Here is a 24,353-nt window from a genome sequence, read left to right as displayed (position 1 = left end):
CTGAACATTATAATAAAAAAAATATCTTAATTAATTACGCTCAAAAAGTTTCTACCTAATGGGAGTTCATTCAGTATAACTCCCTCTCTCCAAGATATATCGCTAGACTATGCCCATTTTTTCTTTCAAGAAAGTGTTATTTGGTAATAACAAACAGCTGGAGCACCAGAATCACCCTGTATTTAGATACCCTTCCTCTAGGCCTAACCTATATTTACACAGCATGGTATAGCCTATTATTTAAGCAGGCTGGACCCACCACCCCCACACAAAAAAAACTATCACTTGCCCTAACGCTATACCTATGCTTGGCTTACCTAAAATATGGTTCCTCTTGATCTGGGCCTCCATATCAGCAAAATTACGTCAGAATAATTTCAGATAACGGCGAGAGTCAGTGTTGCCAGCTTCTGGTGTGAATTCACTGTTAAGTCTAAAAAAAATCCCTAATTTTTGAAGAAGCAACGAGGCCGGGTGTCTCGGAGGCACAGAGGCATGCCGGAGGCACGAAGGAAGGGACACCTGCGACGGTCAGTTATTAACCCCTTGTTTAAACCATCAATAACGTCAGCATTTAGTTAAATTATTTGAAAAAAACTACGTTTTCTAAAGAGTTAAAGAGGGTGAGTTACAAGGTCGAACCTTAAAACGTACAGGGATTAGGAGGTACAGTTGGGGGGCTGCCGTCCCCCAAACCCCCCGCTTTCGCAGCCTTATAAAAAAAAATCATTAAACTGAAAGTAAGGAGCGACATTAAAACTTAAAACGAACAGAAATTATTTCGTATACGAAAGGGGCTGTGCCCTCTTCAACGCTTCACTCTTTACGCAAAAGTTTTTATTGTTTAAAAAAAAGAGTTGTAAGAAAGTCAAACTTTAGCGTCAAGAGCAAGGTGTTGAGGAGGGCACAGCCCCTTTCATATACGGAATAATTTCTGTTCGTTTTAAGTTTTAATGTCGCTCCTTACTTTCAGTTTAAATTTTTTTTTTATTTAAAGGCTGCGAAAGCGGGGGTTTGGGGGGCGGTAGCCCCCAACTGTGCCTCCTAATCCCTGTACGTTTTAAGGTACTCTTTAACTCTTTAGAAAACGTAGTTTTTTTCAAATAATTTCTGCACGTTTTTGTACAGTTTATTACTTATTATTGCTTGACTAACTGTTAGCTGATTTGACAGCTTGCGGGCTCCTATAGGAAAACGAGCCTGCGTTTTCGCGGGCTCTTGTAGGAAAACGAGGTTTTTCGTAAATGTAAATTCGGGGGATAATTTTTTCGGTCTGAAAATATCAAAAGGCCCTAACAGGTCGAATTCTGTTTCGAATGAGTCCTCATTCCCCCGGATCAGTTGCCAACTGTGGCCTGTAGGCGTGGCTAAGAAATTTTTTTTTTTTTGAACTTTAAGTGGCTATATTTGGTTTTTGGAAAACAGGGAAGGAGTGATCGGATTGAGCTGAAATTTCGAGGATAAGCTCCCGGACCCTAGGAAAGCTTAACCTCTAAATTTCAACCCAATCGGACAACGTTAAAGGGGGGCTGTGCTCGGAGGGTCGAAACTTCCGGCCCACTTTTACCCATGAAGATAAAGTCGGAGGGGGGTGAAATTTTGCACGTTTCTGAGTTTGAGCTTGGGCTACAAAACGCGATTACCACTGTCTCTCTGCGACCGCTAGGACCGGAAATCGCTTAACATTGTGGTGGGTCGCCTCTTTATAGAGGCACAAGTGTGCCTCCTTGATTTTCGATGTCTATTGTCCCCTAAGTCCTCAAAAAAATTCCCGCATTCATTCATCTAGTCGTCTCCATAATTAATGTATCTGTCGAAATATCCTTTTCTACAAATAAATGACTTGTGTATTAGGAGAAATAGTAACATTTTCTACAATTGAAGCTCAAAAACAAACACCCGATTAAAAAAAAAAATAATTATAAGAAAGATTATACACTTGTTTTTCCACTGGTCTTGTTGACATAATCAGTCACTGACGTTCACAAACAGCATATTTTTGCAAAAAAAAACGGAGAAGGTTGCCTATTCATCCTCTGGTATAAATGCCTAACCATCTGCAGGACACTGACGCACATAGGAATAACTTGGGGGAGAGGTGGGGGTAGATTTGAAAAAAAAAACTAAAAAGGTGATTTGCATTAAAATGAAAGAATTGCATGAGATATTGTAAAAAAAAAATGTTCATTTCCAAGGAAAATTTTCCCCAATTGTCGTATGTTTATGCCTTTAACTGTAAAATTTTCAGAAAAATACGCTAAAATATATATAGTTCTGATTACAATGGCCTAGAACCACGTTCTAATCAGTACACACCCCCTCCAAACTTAATATGTGCCCCAGATACGCAAGACCAAGGGGGGCCTCAGACTTTGTTCTGAAATCAACATTTTAGTAACGTCTTTTTGTTCCATACAATTTGTTTGTTTTTTTAATCGACACTACTCCTGAAACAAAATCCTGCATGTCTGACCGATACATAAATAAAATTTAGATCTATACCACTGTCCTAGATCTAGTGTACCGTATTATTAAATAAAAAAAACTAGTTTTTTAAACTGAAAGTAAGGAGCGACATTAAAACTTCAAACGAACAGAAATTAGTAAGTATATGAAAAGGGGTGTTCCCTTTTCAATACTTCAGTCTTCATGCAAAAGTTTTTCATCGTTTAAAACATTAAATTTTTGAGACAAAGTCAAAGTTAAGTATAAAGAGCAAGTTAGTGAGGAGGGGACCACCCCGTTCATATAAAGACCAAATTTTGTGCGTTTAATGTTTTTATGTTGCTCCATACTTTCAGTTTAAAAAAATTGTTTTTTTTAATTTCTAATCGTTTTTTAGTTAATGCAGCTTTTATTTGCATCAAAAATTTACTTTTCTTTTGCTAAATGGATGTCTTTACAAATTAACTTACGTAACTAACTTTTATATTCGTATATTTTTCTTCTGGCAAAAAATACAGAGTTTCAGATTTTTGCAGATATGAGCTTGAAACCTATGTAATAGGGTTTTCTGATACGCTGAATCTGACGGTGTGATTTTCATTAAAATTCTTTCACTTGTAGGGGATGTTTCCCCCTCTTTAAAAAATCGAGTAAATTTTCTCAGGCTCGTAGCCTTTGATGAGTAATACTAAACTTAATAAAATTTATATATTTAGGATCAGCATTATAAACACATTCTTTTGATACATTTATTGACATCAAAATTCCGTTTTTAAAAGTTTCGATTACTATCGAGCCGTATCGCTTGTTTTTTTATTGTTTTTTTTTATTACGTATATGTTATTACGTATATGAAGGGGTACTCCCCTTAGTCAATACGACGCTCTTTACGTTAAAAGTTAAAAAAAAATTTTATTCAAAAAACCCAGAAACACAAAGGCCGTTTAATTATAATAGATAGCTATTTTGAAAGAACTAAAAAAAACACGTAGCGTAAAGAGCGAGGTATTGACTTGAGGTAGAATCCCCTCACATGCTTTATGATTTCTTTTGGTTTTACGTTATAACATTCCTTCTTACATTTCAGTTCAAAAAACTTGTTTTTTTTATTTAATGTCTGCTCGATTTATAAATATAGCTTATAAATACAGTACGCCCTTCCTAAAAACGTATCTTATACCAAGTAAACCTCTTCTACAGAAATATTCTTCAGAGTTACCCCCTCCTCTAGCCCCCCCTCCAGAAAAAATCCTTCCTGAAAATGGTTGTATACTTCCAAATAACCAATAAATAATGCTGGCAAGTCCGGCGCCCCCTTCATGGCAATTTCCCTTCCCCCATGAAAACTTCCTTCATGAACAGATCCTTCAACATAACCACCGACCCACCCTTCCCTCCCACTACCAGAAAAAAAAGCTCCTGAAAACTTCTGTATACTTCCCAATAACCAATACTATGTTAACATTGGGTAAAGCTCATAACTTTTAGCCCTCCCTCTGGGAACTTCGGGGGATTAAGTCATCCTAAAAGACATATTTACCATATTTTCGACCATGCTGAACAAAATGGCTATCTCAAAATTTTGATGGGGTGATTTTAGGAAAAAAATAAGCTTGGGAGGGGGCCTAGTTGCCCTCCATTTTTTGTTCACTTAAAAAGGGCACTATAACTTTTAATTTCCGTTCCAATGAGCCCTCCTATGATATTCTTGGACCACTGGGTCTATACAATTACCCCTGGGGGAAAAGAAACAAAAAAACAAACAAACAAATACAAACGTATCCGTGATCTTTCTTCTGGCAAAAAATGCAAAATTCCACATTTTTGTAGATAGGAGCTTGAAACCTCTACAGTGTGGTGCTCTGATATGCTAAATATGATGGTGTGATTTTCATTAAGGTTCTATAATTTTTAGGGGGTCTTTCCCCCTTTTTTTTGAAAATCAGCCATATTTTCTCAGGCGCGTAACTTTTGATGTGTAGCACTAAACTTGATGAAAGTTATATATTTGAAATCAGCATTGAAATTTGATTCTTTTGATATATCTATTGGTATCAAAAACCCGTTTTCTAGAGTTTCGGTTACCATTGAGCCAGGTAGCTCCTTACTTACAGTTCGTTACCACGAACTGTTTGATTAACGTAAAAATGACAGAATTATCTTTTATACATTATTACCAACAAAATACTTCATTGTATAATTTAGTTGGTAGTATTATTTCTTAAGTTGCATAATTAACAAGGCGCCCCTTTCTTTAATTAAATCAAGATCAACTGATACAACTTTAAATTAGCAGGAGACTCTGAACTTGTGAAACATAATAGAAATTCAAAATGTCTCACATCTTCATACTTCATCATCCACCGGAGATTATATTAAGATGCTCATCTGTCTAACTAGCCCTCTAGATATAAACTAGAGCCCCCTTGAAAGGGATTTGAAGGAATTTCATTTTGGGGCAAAGGAAACATGGCCAATATAGCTGTTGATGGAAAGATATTAGAATTTAATCGGAAATTATCTTTTCAAGATGATTGAGTTGAACTCTGAGTAAGGGGTGGATTTTGACACATGGAATGGGTTTTTGTGTCGTCAATATAAGTTCAAATCGTTAAAATAGCTGCTGAAATCGATTTTATTAAAACGTTCATAGCAGTGAACGGTAAGTGAAGCCCAACCCATGTCAAAAGTATATATATATATATATATATATATATATATATATATATATATATATATATATATATATATATATATATATATATATATATATATATATATATATATATATATGTGTATATATAATATATATATATATATATATATATATATATATATATATATATATATATATATATATATATATATATATATATCCGTGCTATTGTCAGTCTGAGACTATAAAAGCACATAAACAAAAAGATTATCTGTCGAATAGGTCACTAATCATCACCCACGACCATCAAGGAGGCTAATTGTGCCGACGAGAAAACAATAAACGCATACAAAATTTCTTTAGGTACGTTTTTTCGTTTTTACGTGTCAGACAAAGATTTCGGGGAGGGCATTCTAACCCCCTAACCCGTCCCAGGATACGGCCCTGACCACCATGCTAGTGCGATTATGTTGTGGTATTGCGACTTGAGATTGGGAATCATAGGTATCTTAAGTCAAATGTTATTGACTCTGGCAATTCTGATGGTGAATTTGTTTATCTGACCCCGTTTTATAGGGGCTATGGGCTCCTTTTTGAGATATTTTTTTTTTATAAATAATATGAAGTTAGATTAGGGTAAGAGTCACAATTTCTTCTAACTGGATATTTTAGGAAGAAGTTAGTCTTTTTAATTTTTTGGTATAAGGAAGAATGATTGTGTTAAACCCCCTCCCCTAAAAAAAGAAAGTAAAACAAAGACGGCATCCATAAAAAGAACCTGAACGATGCCTGGTGCTACGACTGATCTTAAAGAGCTGTTAAAGAAAACTGATTTTAAAAAGTTCTTTTCTATTCGCTCTGTAGTTGCTACAAGAAGAATTAATACCGTTAGGTATTGTATACATTTAATAATACGTTTGGAACAAACAGTGGTAGTTCAAAAGATGATTATGTGTTTTTGTAGGAAATCTATCTGCTGTTCTACCATAGGCATTGCTACAAATTTAAGAGCTTCTGACCATTTTTATGGATCGTATAAGAGAAACATAAATCTGTTTCAGACACGTTAAATTGTAATAGGTTATGGTCAAATCCAACAATACTGCACCTTGGGGTTTTGTTGGATTTCAACATAGGAGTTTTCTTTTTGCTGCTTGTACGATTCTACCTATTTTGATTTTATCTTGTTTCCTACCAGTTTTTTTTACCCTGTTGTGTTTTTCTGCAATCCTCTGAACTCTGAGCTCTAATCTTTGACTAATGTGGTGGTGATATGTTCTCTACCAGAATTTTTTTGGATACCGTTAACTATTTCCATTGAGGTTTCTAACTTTCTGCCATCCAGCGTACATTTTGGAGCACCTTCTGCCACGTGTAGCATACTTTTACAAAGCCATATCTTTTCATGCCACTCATAGAATACTTCAATCCACGAATGACACGGCACCTGATGTAATTTTTGAAAGTAGGCATCTTCTTGTTGTTTTCTTCATATTTCATTGTTTTTGTTCTGCTGTTTTGGGTTCTACAGATTGATTGTTTTCGTAGTGGGATTTTTTTTGTCGTTTTAACTTGGTCTTTATGTTCTATTTTAACCCTCGCGTTCATGGATTTTTTTTTCTCCCGAAGTTTTCCCCATGGTCATTTTTCGTCTCAGTTCTTCAAAAGTTTTATTTTTCACATTTTTTTTTGGTGCATATGCTGTCAAACTTTCCCTTGACCATACCATGGTTATAAGTTTATTATCCAGCAAATATTTTGTTATCTCTGTAATTTCTTTTTCTTCTTTGTATTGTTCTGCTTTGGTGCTTTAAAAAATCAAGCTATTTTCATCAGGGTTGCCAACTGTTGACGTCCGAAAAAGAGTGCAAATCAAGGCCAAAAAAGAGTGATTTTTGCTCAGAAAGAGTGCAAGTCAAAAACTTTGCATGCGCACGGCTGTCGCTGCTTGTGCATCACCTCTGAGTTATAAAAGAGTGCATTTCGAACGAAAAGTGTGCAAGGTAGTAACCCCTTTTCCTTGGATTAATAATACTTCTGACGAAGTTCTCAACTACTGATGTTCAATGTGAATCAAAACTAACAGCAAAAAAAAATTGATTTTCGCTCTTCTGTATCCCCTCTGAAATAAAAAAAAGAGTACATTTAACACGAAAAGTATGCAAGTTGGCAACCCTGATTTTGATACTGCATATTTTCTAAATCTGCTTTTCACTTTTCTTCTGACCCTTATATTGGTTGGAAGTAATATTATATAATAAATTTTTGCCGCTTTCATTTTTTTTTCTCAATCCATTGCTCTTGTTGTGCTTTACTGTTGTTCAAAAATCAGTGATTTGGTAATAAAATCTTTGTAAAAACTACTTGTTACTTTATTGACATTTTTGAACAGAAAATATCACAAAAAGCATTAAAGTTAATTGAATTCGATCTACTTACTTTTATTTTCAAGTATGAAGATATGGGAAAAATTTCGGATTCAATTCGCTTATATTTACTGCCAACTGGGCCCTCTGCTTTATTTTAATGAAAACAAAAATTTGAAAATTACAAAATGATTATAACCGTTAGATTATTCATTTAAAATCATTCACCCCTAAAATTTCTGCGCCTGGAGCAAGTGACACCTCTGTACCCCCAAAATCACCTCTGTTTGGGAGTTTAAAGGAATTTTGGTCGACTATTATTTTTGTTTCTCAATTTATTGGTCCTATCCTACTTTTAAAATTTTGAATTTCTCGTTTTTCTTCCAGGAAAGGGTAGATAAAAGCAGTTTCATCATAGAAAAATAGCAGTAACTGTTGTTTAAGCCTCCAAGTCTTAAGAGGATTTAATTTTTTATTTTTCTCATATGTTTTTCTTTTTTTCCCTCATTTTACGTTCGTTTGTTCGTTTACAAATAACTTTCTTTAAGAAAAAAACTCATTTTGTTTCACAGCTACAAGTTACTGGTACATTATTGAAGGAAACTGTAAGCGCAATATTTCACATATTGAGATATTTTTGTCTGATATTATTTCTGAACTTTTCGCAAGTTTTACTTCCCATCTTGATGAACCCAGAGGGCAGTGGCATAGAGATCAAAATAGTAAATAGTATTAAAATCTGGATGAACCTAGAAGGCAGTGGCATAGAGATTAAAATAGTATTAAAATCTGCATGAACCCAGAGGGCAGTGGCATAGAGATTAAAATAGTATTAATAGCATTAAAATAGTATAAAAATCTGGATAAACCCAGAGGGCAGTGGCATAGATATTAAAATAGTATTAAATAGTATTAAAATCTGGATGAACCCAGAGGGCAGTGGCATAGAGATTAAAATTTTATTGAATAGTATTAAAATCTGGATGAACCCAGAGGGCAGTGGCATAGATATTAAAATAGTATTAAAATCTGGATGAATCCAGAGGTGAGTGGCATAGAGATTAAAATAGTATTAATATCATTAAAATAGTATAAAAATCTGGATAAACCCAGAGGGAAGTGGCATAGATATTAAAATAGTATTAAATAGTATTAAAATCTGGATGAACCCAGAGGGCAGTGGCATAGAGATTAAAATTTTATTGAATAGTATTAAAATCTGGATGAACCCAGAGGGCAGTGGCATAGAGATTAAAATTTTATTGAATAGTATTAAAATCTGGATGAACCCAGAGGGCAGTGGCATAGATATTAAAATAGTATTAAAATCTGGATGAATCCAGAGGGGAGTGGCATAGAGATTAAAATAGTATTAATAGCATTAAAATAGTATAAAAATCTGGATAAACCCAGAGGGCAGTGGCATAGATATTAAAATAGTATTAAATAGTATTAAAATCTGGATGAACCCAGAGGGCAGTGGCATAGAGATTAAAATTTTATTGAATAGTATTAAAATCTGGATGAACCCAGAGGGCAGTGGCATAGATATTAAAATAGTATTAAAATCTGGATGAATCCAGAGGGGAGTGGCATAGAGATTAAAATAGTATTAAAATCTGGATGAACCCAGAGGGCAGTGGCATAGATATTAAAATAGTACTAAATATTATTAAAATAGTATTAAAATATTATTAAAATCTGGATGAACCCTGATGGCAGTGGCATAGATATTAAAATACTATTAAATAATAGTATTAAAATCTGGATGAACCCAGAGGGCAGTGGCATAGAGATTAAAATAGTGTTAAAACCAAAACTTTAGTGCCTAAGATAAGATTTATTCATGATGAAATACACGTGCAATAATACACTATACTAATCCCCAAAGGTTCCTTGGCCTCTAAAGAAAAGGGAGAATATACGAGTCACTTACTCAATAACTCAGAGAGAAGAAAAGAAATACAGAATACAAGAATAAAAATTAATAGATGAAATAAATTCAAATAGAAAAATGAAACTAGTGAGAAATTATTATTTCATTTTATTCAGGTTTGAGTGTTATGCTTTAAGTTTTAGTTTTTATATGATTTGATTTTCACCGTTCCCTTTCCTCGCCATTTTGCTTTTTTCTTTCGTTAACTTTGGTCATTCAAAGACGGCTTGGCGGAGATTCTCTGAAATGTTTATATTTTCTTAATTTGCGGAGAAATTCCATTCCTTTTCTTCTCTTCAGACACGTGCAATAGGAGGCCAATTACGGCCCTCTGAAAACCAAATGACCTTTCTGATTTTTTCCTGTACTCTTTCCGTTTTGGAGTATTATTTGTTTATAACCTCAGCTCTTTTAATATATGGGTTTGTGAATGATTTTTCTTTCGTCCATAAAAGGAAAGAAGAAGAAGATAACTAGAATTAGAAAGAAATGAAGATTTAAACTTCTTTGTAGAGTAAAAGATCATAGACCGCGATACCTTGAGGGCAGAGCGACTTTCACACTACGTACGTAATGTCCTATGCTAAAAGGGAAGTTACGTTACGTTAAGTATATTATTGTACGCTTAAAAATGTCCTTTTGCACTAGAGCAACGTAAAAATTCATAAAGCCATTATAATCATCCTCTAAAGTCATCACAGTCATCACAAGCAAACTATTCAAAAATTAAAAATATTGAACAAGCATTGAAATTTAAACTCCGGTTAAGCGGGAAAGACTTTCTTGGAAAGTTTGTTAATTTATTTTCAAAACTTACTAATAACTAACCCAGAAATTGTATTTTCCTATTATGTTGACTTTTTCATAACGTAACATAAGCATACGCAACATTAAATTCTATGTGGAGCCAAAGCTCACTTGGAACTGCCTATAATACGCACAAAAATTGTTCCGTAAGATTACAGAACGTAACATAAAGTCTTAAGTTTTTCTTATGGGAAATGCTTTACGCCATAGTGTGAAAGCACCATAATTTGTGGAAACAGAGGTAAACAACGATTCTTAGTCTGGGGGTCGAAATATGTTAAAAGCAGTATTTGGTACACCCCTTTGAAATAAATTCCCGCTTATGGACCTGGCTTGAATAGTTCCAAAGGCAGCTAAGCTTTATACCCCTAGTATAATAAATTGATGTATGGTAGACAAAAACCGAGTGAAAACACGTACAAAAGAATCAAGCATTACACCATATGGCGGCAGGTCTCAAGCATTTCGGGCGTGATATGTTTTCTTTGCTGAACAAGTCGTCCTAATGAAACTGGGCTGTGTTAGTTATTTCTTCCGCTAATGATATGTGGTGACACATTGAGAATGGTTGTCATCAAGCCCAGCCTCATCTTGTTAGCAACCCATCAATACAACCGTAATTAGGGTTATTTGACGCAATACAAATTGTATGTTGGATTCTTGCCAATGTTTAACAGGGCTTTTTATTCGAAAGCCAGTGTTTTGGATGCACATTTGTGGCTGAGACTTAGTCGCCACATTGAGATGATGCTAAACATGCTAAAACTAAAGACTCATCTTTCATCTAAAGTGTGTCTTTCTTATTGCAATATCAGCAATTAACTGCACTTCCAGGAACCCTTTTAAATCCTTAATGTCTTGAACAAATAACATGGTTTCATAGAAGGTACGCTTATCTAAATTCCAAGCATGCTAAATACCCTTTTCAAACCATGGATACGTTCAAAACCCCAGTGAACATAATTTTGGTATCTGAAAGCATAACATTTTGGCAGCATATTTCAAATTTTATTCAAATTCAAAGGTAAAATATCAAATCTAAAATTAATACTGTTTTCATATTAATAATTAGAGTTTTTCCCTTTCTTTAATCTGTTACTTAAAAACATGTATAAAAAATTATGTTCAAAAAATTAAAAGTTATAGCCTACCAGGAAATTTGGATTATTCTTGCTACGTTATGATAGTAGAACATTTATTTCGAAGGTTTTACACCAATAACGAATCTAATTTAGATTAAAATTTAGCTTAGAAATCTGAATGAAATCTGTAAGAAATCTGTCGTTTCCTTTTCTTACACAAGGGCAAGGGCGTATCCCGGATTGTTGTTTGAAGGGAGGGAGGGAATTACACAAATATCTACACAACGCATTAAGTATTTTTTATATGCAATTGTGTTACTTTTTTACGAGTTGGAAAAATTTCGGGGGGCGGATCAAACCCGGTAACGCCCCTTGGTGGTACTTATTTAGAATCCAGAAAACACGCGAGAAGTGAAGTTTCGTTAATGCTAATGAAATAAAACAAAATAGGATAAAAATACAATAGTTCAGAAACAAATTTAGGCTATATGTTTGCACATTAGGGGGGAGGGGTAAAGCATAGCATATATTAAATACGTAACCTAGCCTAACTAAACCAAGGTACCCTTTAATCCCCCTAAACCCCAAAAAACTAAAGTTTAAATATTATTCCCGGAGTGGGAAACCCTGTGTTTATACAGCGTCTCATATAAGTACTGGGTAATGCCTATCTGATTTTTGCAATACAATTCTCGCGTGTTTTCTGGATTCTAAATAAGTACCAATCCATTTTTCAAAGGGAGGATTTAAGGGGGTATAAAATTAAAAATCGTCTTTAGTTCTTCCCTTGAGAGCTTAAGTGATGTATTTACAATTCCGGGTCAAAAGTTAGGTAAGAGCAGTGCAGGGACCCACACAGGGAATGGAGGGCTCAATCCCCCTCCTAAAAAACCTGAAATTTTCCCAAGTTTCTTAGTACTTTTTATTAAAATAATCAAATAGAATGTGCTTTTTATTGCCCCGCCCCCCACCCCAAAAAAAATTCCTATATCCGTGCCTGAAGTAGTTATATGGCTTTTCTTTAATAGAATTTGATTCTACTCTTAAGAGCTCGGCACACGTAGCTGATCTCTGTAACCGATTTCAGCATCAATGGACAAACGATAGCCGTAAGAAAAATTTGTTGAAAGAAAAATTTATTGCGCGAGATTTTCAAAACGAAAAATCATGGACACAAATAGTCAACTCGAGTTTATTAGTAGTTGCATGATTGATCTCAGCTTAGTTCTCAGCTCAATAGCGGGGTCTTTCACCACAGGCATCTCTGGATGACTATTTATTTGTATCCCTATTTTTTGTGATGATTATGATGAAAATCAGTGCTGATGGGGCCTTCGGGACAAAAACTTTTCCTTTTCAACTCTAATGATTAAATTTTCCGTTGCTATTCTACAAATTTTATCTTACAATTTCATACCTTAAGAATTTTTGTTACAGCTATCGTTTGTCCACTAATGCTGAAATCGGTTACCGAAATCAGCCACGTGTGCCGAGCCCTTAAGAGTAGAATCAAATTCTATTCTATTATATATCTTTAATAAATATCTTTAATTCTATTCTATATCTTTAATATAAATAAATTCTAATAAAGAAAAGCCATATAATTACTTCAGGCACGGATACAGGAATTTTTTTACGGGTTTGAAAATGATACCATATATTGTACTTGCGTATTATCCAGAACACACTCAAGAAGATTGCTCTGTTTATCTTAGAAAAACCGGTTTGACTGTCTGCAGGTATTTAATATAATGCATTATAATGCAGTTATTTAAAATATTGTATTATATTATATTAATGCAGTTATTTAAAATATTAAATAACTGCATTATAATGCAGTTAGGTATTTAATATAATGCATTCTCGGTGGTCTGCTTTCCATAGTTCTCTGTTGTAGTTTCCATAATTTTGTTGCTAAAGCATTATATTTTCATCATATTTCATTATGATTAACCTAACTTTAGTTCTTGAGTGTTTCCTGGATAGTACACAAATACCCCATATAGGCTATATTTTAGTTATTGCTCATTTAATACTGCAGAACAGATAGGAGGGATGGGCCAAATGCCTAACCCTGTCCTTGGCATGAACTGCGTTCAGTACATTTTTTTTTTTTTTTTTTTTTTTTTTTTTTTTTTTTTTTTTACAATAATAATAACAACAATACCATAACCCATAGAGCCTTCATTAATCTCTAAGTGAAAAAATTTTAGTTACTGACTTTGAAGTAGTAGATTCTGGCTCTAAGAAAAAATAGAGCTCTGATCATGCTGAAAATTAGGCACCCTCCTCCATTTTCAATTATTTATCTTTCGGGACGTGAAGGGAAACAAATCGAATAAACTATTGGATGCATTCTGCAATTATTAGGCTTACTTAAGATAAGAAGAACTAGTATTCAGGGCAAATCCAGAGTCTTTAGAGATTTGACAGCACTGTATTATCTTAACTTTAATGGTAGGGGGAACCTACATCTTGTTTCTTTGAGTCTTTAATTTAATTTACTTTTACTGTTGTATTGGAACTTTTACAAAGGGATGGCAAAAAATGACTCATCAGAAGTATGAATTTCCGTCACTGGGACTTCGAGAAACCGCGTTGGCCCAGCTTTGCACGTTAGACTTTAGTTACGTCGGAACAGGCACGAACTTAGGATGGGGTCTCTGAACCCCACTGAAAGCTTGATATGTTTACAATTTTTTGAAGTTTCTTACATTTCCTATGTTATTCACCTGTTTATGGCAATTTTTATTGATCTGTGCCCCCAAAATAGCCCCCCAACCTCTTTTGGAAAAGTTTCCGCTCACAGAACTGACCGGCCCGTGATTAGAGAAATTTTAAAATTAGGACGAAATTGGACAAAACTAGACGAATCTGATGCAGCAGATAGCATGCTTCTTAGTAATAATAATAATAACAATAATTTATTATAAGCCAAAAAACAGGCGATACAGAACAGTATTCTTAATTACACTCCATAAGAAAAATAACATAAATATCAAGTTTCACTCAATGATGTCAACGCTTCATTTACATATTTACATAACTGCCTGATTGTCCTTTTTACAGTCGTTTTCAGGATCCCCGGGAACTCCCCAGTTACCACCCTCAAAATAATTTTCCCTGAATAGAGAAAGTTGCTGGGACTCGGTGTGAATATGGGCCACATCCTCAATACCTAGGTTACATCTGGGGCAACGGTAGCATGCTTCTTAGTTGCAATAAATTTGTTAGATCCCACTGCCTTGGGGAAGCCCACATGTGAAGTATTGACGGGATTTAGATGAAATTTTTGGGAAAAAAATGAAGAAGAATGGTATTTCTTAACCATATAGTGGCTATAAATGAACAGAAATTCTGTATCGTATAGAAATACTAAAGATACATTTTTTGGTACAATTGCGTTATACCCACTCTTTTCTATACTGCTAGTTTGGTTAATGCTAATGAAATAAAATAAAATATGATGACTATAGAATAATTAAGAAACAAATTTGGGCTATACATTTACACATTAGGGGGGCGTGGGGTGGGGGGCAAAGCATAGCATATATTAAATATGTAACCTAACCTAACCTAGGTATCTTTTCCCCCAAAAAAATATCACTTTAAATATCGTATATGCAATTACGAATGGTTTCTTCAACGCGTCTTGAGTTTGAGATTATAAAAGAGTGGGTATAACGCAATTGTATCTATTTTTGATAGTTGAACCTTCCGTGAAATGTGTTCAACCTCTCCCCCCTCCCGAAGACAGAAATTGACCACTTATGTAAACTAATACTTCTATGCCAAGTATTAATTCTATGTTATGGTACTTAGTGCAAAAATATGCAACGTCATTCATTTTTTACAATAATTAAGCTTCATAAACGATTTATTATCTTAATTTGCGAACTTATGTTTTTTTTCTTTGGAATAAATCTCTTTAGCAATAGCAAATAACAGCATGAAAAGATCGCTTGGGTGGAGTTGCTTTATAACTAATTGACCAAATGCCACACAGATGTCCACTCATTGGGGATGCGTATTAAAAGCTCCTATGGGATAAATGAGCGAAAATACTACTAACATTAAAAAAAAGTGGTTCCTATTTTGCTTTATGGTTATTTATGTGATGCAATCATTTGATGAAAAACAGTTACTTGGTAGGTCTACCAGATCAATACACAAAATAAATTTAGCTTGGAATAAAACACGTATAGGTGGGGGCCTTCGGGACAAAGCCTTTCCTGGCTGGGGCTCATGATTGACATGATTTTACCAATAGTTCTCTATATATATATAGTTTTTTTCTTTTTTTTTTCTCAAATGGCAATCCCAAAACGAATTCCTGCGCACTCATCTAGGCCTGAATAAAAAGGGAACTAAGTTAGGTCAAAATTGCAAAGGTCAAGCTAGGTCAAAATTACGCGTGACAAGCATGACAAATCCTAATTAATAATTTTTTGTCTAAACTAGGTAAAAACATTTTACTGCTAGTATCATAAGTTTAAAAAGCCTACATATTCTTCTGTCTTTCTTATGAGACATGGAAGACACTCTTTTGTGAGGATAAGAATAATCCTCCTCAACCCCATCGAAACTTTCCCTGAAATGCTTGACTCTATCCTACAACTGTGAAGCTTTGAGACAAAGCTGGGTAGTACTACCCACAATATAATTTTGGAATACTCATTTACGAAGAGAAAAAACCGCCCTCCCCTCACGTTTAACCTATTTTTTTCCATCTACACACACGATTTAGTCTTGTGTCCATTTTTACTCCACAGATTCAATTTTTGCCCAAAAATAATATATCCCATTCCCAATATTTGTACCTAACACTGATACAAAAATATCAAGTCAGGGTCTCGATTCCACGACAGTGTGATTAAGACTTCTATCTATCACGTACTCTACTAACTGACCTAGCAGTGCTTGTTAAGTGTATTTTACCACCTTTCTTATATTTTTTTTTGTAAAAATAAAAGAGCTGCAGGATTATTTAGGATGAATAAACCTATATTGTAAGTCGCAAAAGTAAGACACATCGTTTTCGATATACTGAGTATCAGACTGGTGAATATCATTTTTTTTTCCTCTTTTCGATATTCATAATGCCCCGTAGTTCAACTCATCTGTGTAAGTTTTTTTTTTTAAGACCGTGTTGTATCTGCATCAAACCTGAGATATGAGATGGTGGATTATAAGGACATGGGCATTGTTATTCCACTTCATTAAACCTATTTCTTTTTTATAGTTTGGGACAGTGATTTTCATGCACCACCTGCACCAACCATTGATGATTATGATTACGATACAAGCTATGATGATTCAGATGATGTGAGACAAAGCAATAAAAATGCTTCAGTTATCCCAACAGAAGTCTCACTCTCGCCTGGTAAGCGATTTATGACTGATTGTAAATGATAGTAAAAATGAAGTTAAGTCTTCCATTGAGTGCTAATAATTAGCTCAAAGGTGTGAATTAATGGCAGAAGATTGACGGTTTAATTCTCTTCAGACCTGATAACTATTTTCTTAATGGTCGTTCAACCATAACTATTTTCTTGAAGTTTTTTGAAGCGTTGCTTTGTCGAATTGAGAAACCTGCACATGATCTATGATGTGTGACATCAGACACGTACGTATGAATTTATTTGGGAGAAGGGGGAGGGCACGTTCGAAACCAAATGAACCATATGGACAGTTCCAGAACTTAATATTTTGGAGGAGGAGTGTATAAGACCAGCTCCCCCCTGCCTTTACGTCAGATACATCTATATCCTAATGCTACATCTGAACATTCCAAAGCTTTAAACATCGAAAAAATTTTCCAAACTATTGATTATGTCAAAATGGATATTTGGCTGCACTGGGAAGCACAGTTTTCGATTCAAGAAAGTTAGCTCGGGCTGCTAGTGTAATCTTTTGCGTTGAATTTCAATATCCTGTGTGGATTTTCTATTACCTGCAGTTTTTTGTGTTATAATTTTTTGTTGTTTTTTTTACAAAATTTTGGCGTTTTGATTAAAAAAAAGAAAATTACCAGTTTTCTAATATAGGCTTATGTGCTTAATACAAAAATGTAGTTGAATTTTTAGTAGCACACACGGTTTTTGTGTAGTGATTTTTCGAAGTTTTGTTTAAGCTTGGGTGTTTTTGATAAACAAATTAAAAATAATCACATAACCTAGCGAAAAACAAATTGTGATTGTATTTTAAATTCAGTTTAAAATTTTCAGTTTGAACCACATATTCTAGTTTTTGAGTCAACCAATTTAAAATGTTGAATGTCTTCAAATCACGTCTTTTAAATCCATGTTTTGAGAAAAGAAGTATAGTTCATTAAAAAAAATGTAGTTATGGTTTTTCCACGCTCATAATTTTTGCTTGATTAAATTTTTGGCTGGATTTGTTGTCTTTCAGACAAAAAAAAAATCAAGTAAAAGTTATGGGTGCAGGGGAAAATTCGATTTAATTTACGAGTACAACAGAAAAAAATAATCTTAAAAAATGATTTTGAAAAAAAACGCCAATAATTTGCAAAAAAATAAATAAAAAAGTGAACAAACTGTGGGGGATGAAATAATTTTGATTGGATGTCCTGTATTCTAACAAATGTTTTAATCTTGTTCGCATGTCTACAACGACTTTGGAGATTTAAATAAAGAAATACGAATGACATTGATGGTGTATTTTCTTTTAAAAGTTTAAATTGTGATTTGTGATCAGGAAGAGCGTGAAGTAAAATTTCCGGGCTTGACGAAAAATCAAAATCAAACTGCGATACGTTGCTGAAACCTTTCGATGCTGTTAAGGTGGATTTTTAATCGTGAATTTTTGTATTTCGTACTGACTGAAAAACGAATACAGAAAGCTGTTTTGAAAACGAGCATTAATATTTTTTATTTTTATTCTTTTTAATTTTTTTTAAGGAAAAAGAATTCCACGATAAATACATTCAGCTTTTAAAATAACCCCAAATATGTGCTTCAAAGATAGATTAAAGATTAACATATGTGAAAAAATTGATCTTTTAGGTCAAAATTTAGTGTCAGTTAGGTACGTACCATACGTAAGAATGTGTCCGCTGGGTGGCGTGCCGAACTTGCCAAAAGAGACAAGAAAATAAAGACAAATTATATTGAATTACAGGACATTATGGAAAGATTCCACAGTCTATGATATTTTTTGGCAATGTCCCCTTCCTGCCTACCTTCTACTGTGGTTTGTCTAAATCTTAAAAGACCGAATATATTGTACATGGCGCCATACAGTATTTGTGATCTCCCAAGATATAATAATCTTGCAAGCGTACATAGAAATTTTCCTCTTAGGGAAATTTCCGAAAAAAATGTGGTATAATGTGGAAATATCATGAGTTTTGGGCTTTTAACTGATTTTTTTTTGTAAGTTTCGCCCCCCCCCCCATCAAACCTACAAACAGACTCACTAGTCAGCTTCTCCATGCAATTGGCGATGAGTGTGACTATGAGGTTGATGACAAAGGTATAATTTCCGGAACTCTAGCATTCTGCAAACTGCTTGCCTTCTTTGAGATTTTTTTTTTTTACTGCAGGCATATTAGAAGCACTGTATTGCATATTAATCACTTACATATATATATATATATATATATATATATATATATATATATATATATATATATATATATATATATATATATATATATATATATATATATATATGGTTTTTTTCAGGTTCCTTGCGTTTTCTTCGACAGCTACCTAATGTTACGAAAGAAGTTGGTGACTCAATAAGACTTCGATGTGAAGCTGTAGGGGACCCCCCTCCAACTCGGTACAAGTGGTTTGTCAACGAAGCTCCCCTTATAGAGCAAAAGAATCGTGTTATTATCCGAAAAATTAAGTCTAATGGTATTTTAACGTCACGACTTCGAATCCTGAAACTCGATGTCCAAGATTCAGGATATTATCGATGCGAGGCTTCCAATGGTCAGCAGAAAGCGGAAACTACTGGGATTATTAAAGCGATTATGTCCAAACATGGTGAGCTCCAGTTTCTTGTTTCCCCTATGTTACGCAGAAACGTGTTGTGTTTATATAAGGGCCGTTCTTTTACTCGTCTATATGCTAAGATCTTAGGCTACATCTTTTGACAAAGAACGCTTAAAAGTGAAATCTTAGCGATAAGATCTTACATCTTATGGCGTTCTTTTGCAAACATCTTTCATCATTCTGCTCTGATCAGCGGTCTGAGAGCAATGATGAGTATTTCGTCAAAGTTCTCTCATCATTGTTCTATATGATAGACAGATGGTATCCTTAACACTTTTTGCTAACACCAGTGAGCTGTAAGATCTTAGAACAAAGATGAGTTAAAAGAATGGAAACTTTTGCAGAAAGACGTGAGATCTTAGTGCAAAAGAATAGGCCTGTAGTTTCATTTCTAATTCTCTCATTCTAGGGCTTAGGAAATTAAATATGTTTTTCTGGTACTTGTGCACTATCTGGTACCCACCGCTATAACTGTATCAAGGAAATGAGAGACGAAACCCGCCAAACGGGTATTTCCAATTGAGAAATGGAATACAAAGCGTGGTTTTCATTGCGTTTACGATATTTAAACTGTTGTTTTTTGGGGTTTAGGGGGGAAGACGGTACCTAGGTTAGGTTAGGTTACGTATTTAATATATGTTATTCTTTAACCCCCCCTCCCACCCTAATGTGCAAATATATAGCCCAACTTTGTTTCTAAACTATTATATATTCATCCTATTTAATTTTTTTTTATTAGCATTAACCAAACTTTACTTCTTTTGTGGGTACCATATTATGCACAAGTACCGTTTTTCTTTAATTTTGACTTGACTCTAATTTTCTCAGACTCTAGGTTTTGAAAAGACAGTTCAAAAGATTTGGATAGGACTTGAAGCCATTTTAGGATCATTTTTAGAATTAAAGAAGGATTTTCCGAAATTCTTTAAAAAGTTATAGCCTAGATAACGATCTAGATAAGTTTTGAGTCTCAAAACACTTTCTTAGACCTTATTTGTTATGTAAATTATTTCGGAAATTGTTATTTTTGTAACACTAAGTTTGTGCAAGTTCATCAAAAGTCAATGCTCTTAAGGAAGGGTGGATATAAATACCCCAAAGACATAAGACCACATAAAAGACTCGAAAGACTTAGTAATTTAGACTGTGGTAAGATCTCTCACAGTTTCATTCAGAGCCGTTCGTAGAGTTGGTGCCCGCGGGGAAAAATTAATTACAGTACCCCCCTCCCGACTCAAATATAAGGAAAAAAACCGAATCGAAGTGAAGTATCTGATTATGGTGGGCAATCCCCCAGCCGTAGCGCCTCCTCCTCATCTGCAGTACCCGGGGCAGCTGGCTTAGCCACCCCCCTTCATTTGAACGGCTCTGGTTTCATTCACTTCACTTACCTACTTTTCAAGATACCAAAGAGCACTTTATCTGGAATTCTATAAAAAAAAGAAAAATACATACAATCTGTTGAACTCAAATAATGAAATTCTTATAATGAGCTTACAGATCTAAGCTTGATTCTTAAAAAATATTTGTAAACCAAAATTTTTGTTCGAGTGAGGACACTAAGGTTTTTTTTAAGGTTTTTTTTTTATTTTTTTTTTGTAGGAGAAATAGTCTATTTACCTGCATTTTTGCAACAATTAATGAGTGGGACAAACATTTCGAGGGGTGGGAGGCTTATTATCCCCCTCATCTCTTATGCCTTCCCGGCTGTTTGATAACGCGTCACATTTATTGAAAGAAAAACTACAATATTTTCCTCAGCTCCATTCGAGGGTTTTTTGAAGCTGATATTTTCAGTGCTTTGTCTAACTGCAGCGCCGTGTCTTGTTTTTATTGTCATCTACAGTAGCGATGCTTACATGCAAAAACCCTTTTATTATCTTCCTTCTGTTAACAAAACTTTCTGACTAAAAAAATAATTAGACACAAACTGACTTATTTTGAATTATAACAGGAAGTTCCGGACTTTTTGCAAGATGTCAGCACCCTCTAAAATCATGACTGTAATCTTTCAAAACTTCCTCATCATGACACTAAACATGATTCTATAGGAGAGAATTAATGTATTCATATTGCAATGGAAATATTGGGGTGCAAATGAGTTGTCTTTGGGATGTGAAGTTTTACGAAGCAAAATTATGGATAATTATTGAAGCCATTCCATGTTCTACTAAGGAATGTAATAATTTCTGGGACTCATAGTGGGATTTGTTTTCTAAATTATCTCTCGTAATTAAAAGCTTCTTGATGATTTCCACAAATTGTTTTTGGATGTTTAATCTCTTAACAAGGGTCCACGCGCCAGACTAGAGACATAATAGATACATTTTTCATGATTGTAAATAGTATTAGCTAAATAATATATTATTATATAAATAATAAATCAGCCAAGTAACAAATATAATATATTGCTGTCATCAAGGGAATATCCAGGATTTTATTGGGGGGGGGGAGGGGCAAAAAACTTTAAAAATGCAGCAAAAATTTTTTACATGAATTTTTGTTACTTGTGTACAAGCCGGGCAAAATTTCAGGTGGACGCGGGATCAAACGGAGGAACACTACCCCTCCTCTGGATATGGCCCTGGCGATCATAGCACGTCGATTTTTGTAGTCTTAACATTAAGGCCTAGCCCCAGCCCTTGGCCCTAGCCTAAATGATCTTTTTTTCAATTTATTTCATTGTAAAACATGATATTTACTATTGTTCTCTGTTTACTCAAGTAACTGAATTCTCTATTAAGTGGCATATTGTTTTACTCTTAATATGATTTCATCCTTTGTGTTTGGACCACAGTTTATAGAATTAGTTATATAATTACAGTACCCCCCTCCCGACTCAAATATAAGAAAATCCTGGACTGTGTATAGAAATAAAGACGATTTTTAAACATGCACCGAATTGCACTTCGGAAAAATGACACCTAACCCATGTCTGATCAGAGATGTTCTTTGCCTTAGAAATCCTGCACTATCCCAAAATTATATAAAAAAGAAAATTTGTGGATAAAGGTTTTTAACCCTTTTCCAGGCCCCGTCCCCCTTCGATCATGTAACAGGATCAGGCATGACTTTCACAAGTCTTCAATACATTTTTTTTAATATTATTTTAAACACAAAGTGCAGCTATGGAATAAGGGTGGATCCAGGATTTTTTTCGGGGGGGGGGGGGTTACTAATTTTTGACTTTTTCGGGGGGGGGGTTACTAATTTTTGACTCAGTTTTCGACTAATTTTACTGATTTTTACCTAGGTTTTACTAATTTTCGACTTATTTTCGACTCGGTCAAAAATTTCGGGGGGGGGGGGGTTCAAACCGGGTACCTCCCCCCTGGATACGGCCTTACTATGGAATAACAGGACTAACGCTCTAAAACATTATTTTAAAATTATTCATGTTAAAATATAATCCCTTTCAATTTGCAAACCTTCTTTGTCTGCATTAAATAAAAAAAACGAGTTTTTTAACTGAAAATAAGGAGCGACATTAAAACTTAAAACGAACAGAAATTATTCCGTATATAAAACGGGCTGTCCCCTCCTTACCGCCTCGTTCTTTACGTTAATTTTTTATTGTTTTAAAGAGTATATTTTTGAGAAAGAGCCAAACTTTAACATAAAAAGTCAAGCATTGAAGAGGGGACCGCGTCTTTCAAGTACAGTATAATTTATGTTTATTTTAGTTTTCAATGTCGCTCCTTACTTTCAGTTAAAAAAACTTGTTTTTTTATTTAATTTCTGAATGTATTTGAATTAATGCAGGTTTTTATTTTGGCTCTCTGTACATGAATAATTATTAGCACATTAATTTTACTTTTTTTGGTTAAATGGCTTTCTCGAAAGTTCTTTAATTTCATTTACGAACGTTTTTATTAATAATAAATATACGTAACTTACGAATTAACTTACGTAACGAACTTCTATATTCATATATTTTCAATAAGTATATCAGGGGGTTCGCTCCCTAGTCAATACCTCACTCTTTACGCTAAAGTTCGAATTTAGTTCCAATTCTTTAAAAATGACCTCTTAATCACAAATACCGTTAAACAGAATAAACAGCTCTTATGAAAGTACTAAAAAAACTTTAGTTTAATGAGCGAGGTATTTACAAGGGGGTAAACCCAATCATATATGTAATGGTTTCTGTTTGTTTTAAGTTTTGATGTTACTCCTTACTTTCACTTGAAAAACTTGTTTTTTTTACTTAATTTCTGATCGTTTTTTTTAAATAATGCTGGAAAATCCGGCGCAACCTTCATAGCAATGTCCCTTCCCCCATGAAAACTTCCTCCATAAAAAGATTCTCCCACGTAACCACCGATCCACCCACCCCCTACTACCAGAAAAAATCCCCCTTGAAAATATCTGGACGCTTCTGAATAGCCAATACCGTTCGTAGGCCTAAACAATGCGCAAGGTTTATAACTTGTAACCCTTTCCCCGGGGACTGTGGAAGGTTAAGTCGTTCTCAAAGACATAGCCACTGTATGTTTCGACCATGGTGAACAAAATGGCTATCTTAAAATTTTGATCGGGTGACTTTGAGAACAAATGAGCGTGTGAAGGGGCCTAGTTGCCCTCCATTTTTTCGGTCACTTAAAAAGGGCACAAGAAATTTTAATTTCCGTCCGAATGAGCCCTCCCACGATATTCTAGGACCTCTGGGTCGATACGATCACCCCTCGGAAAAAAAAGCATCCGTGATAATTCTTCTAGCAAAAAATACAAAATTCCACATATTTACAGATAGGAGCTTGAAAGCTCTATAGTAGGGCTCTCTGACACGCTAAATCTGTTGGTGTGATTTTCAATAAGGTTTTTTAAATTTTAGGGGGTGTTTCTTCTTTTTTTCGAAAATCTGACAAATTTTCTCAGAGGCGTAACTTTTGATGGCTATGACTAAACTTGATGAAACTTAAATATTTGAAATCAGCGAAAAATCTGATTCTTTTGATGGATCTATTGGTATCAAGATTCCGTTTTTTAGAGTTTCGGTCACTATTGAGCCGGGTCGCTCCTTACTTATAGTTCGTT

General features: G+C 34.4%; 1 protein-coding gene across 1 annotated transcript in view; it reads left to right on the top strand.

Moving 5' to 3' along the window:
- The window catches only part of LOC148944497 (tyrosine-protein kinase transmembrane receptor Ror-like), a 184,506-nt gene that overhangs the window by 13,618 nt on the left and 146,535 nt on the right, over positions 1 to 24,353 (top strand). The window contains 2 exon segments of the mRNA XM_089099944.1: positions 16,535 to 16,675; positions 18,999 to 19,307. Coding sequence (XP_088956070.1) covers positions 16,535 to 16,675; positions 18,999 to 19,307 — 450 coding nt within the window.

The sequence above is a fragment of the Artemia sp. Qi Xiang Cuo genome, chromosome 14 (assembly GCF_049724085.1).
Source record: "Artemia sp. Qi Xiang Cuo chromosome 14, ASM4972408v1, whole genome shotgun sequence".
NCBI classification, from domain to species: Eukaryota; Metazoa; Arthropoda; class Branchiopoda; order Anostraca; family Artemiidae; genus Artemia; species Artemia sp. Qi Xiang Cuo.
Note: the sequence above shows the minus strand (reverse complement) of the source record. Positions and strands in the feature narration are given on the sequence as shown.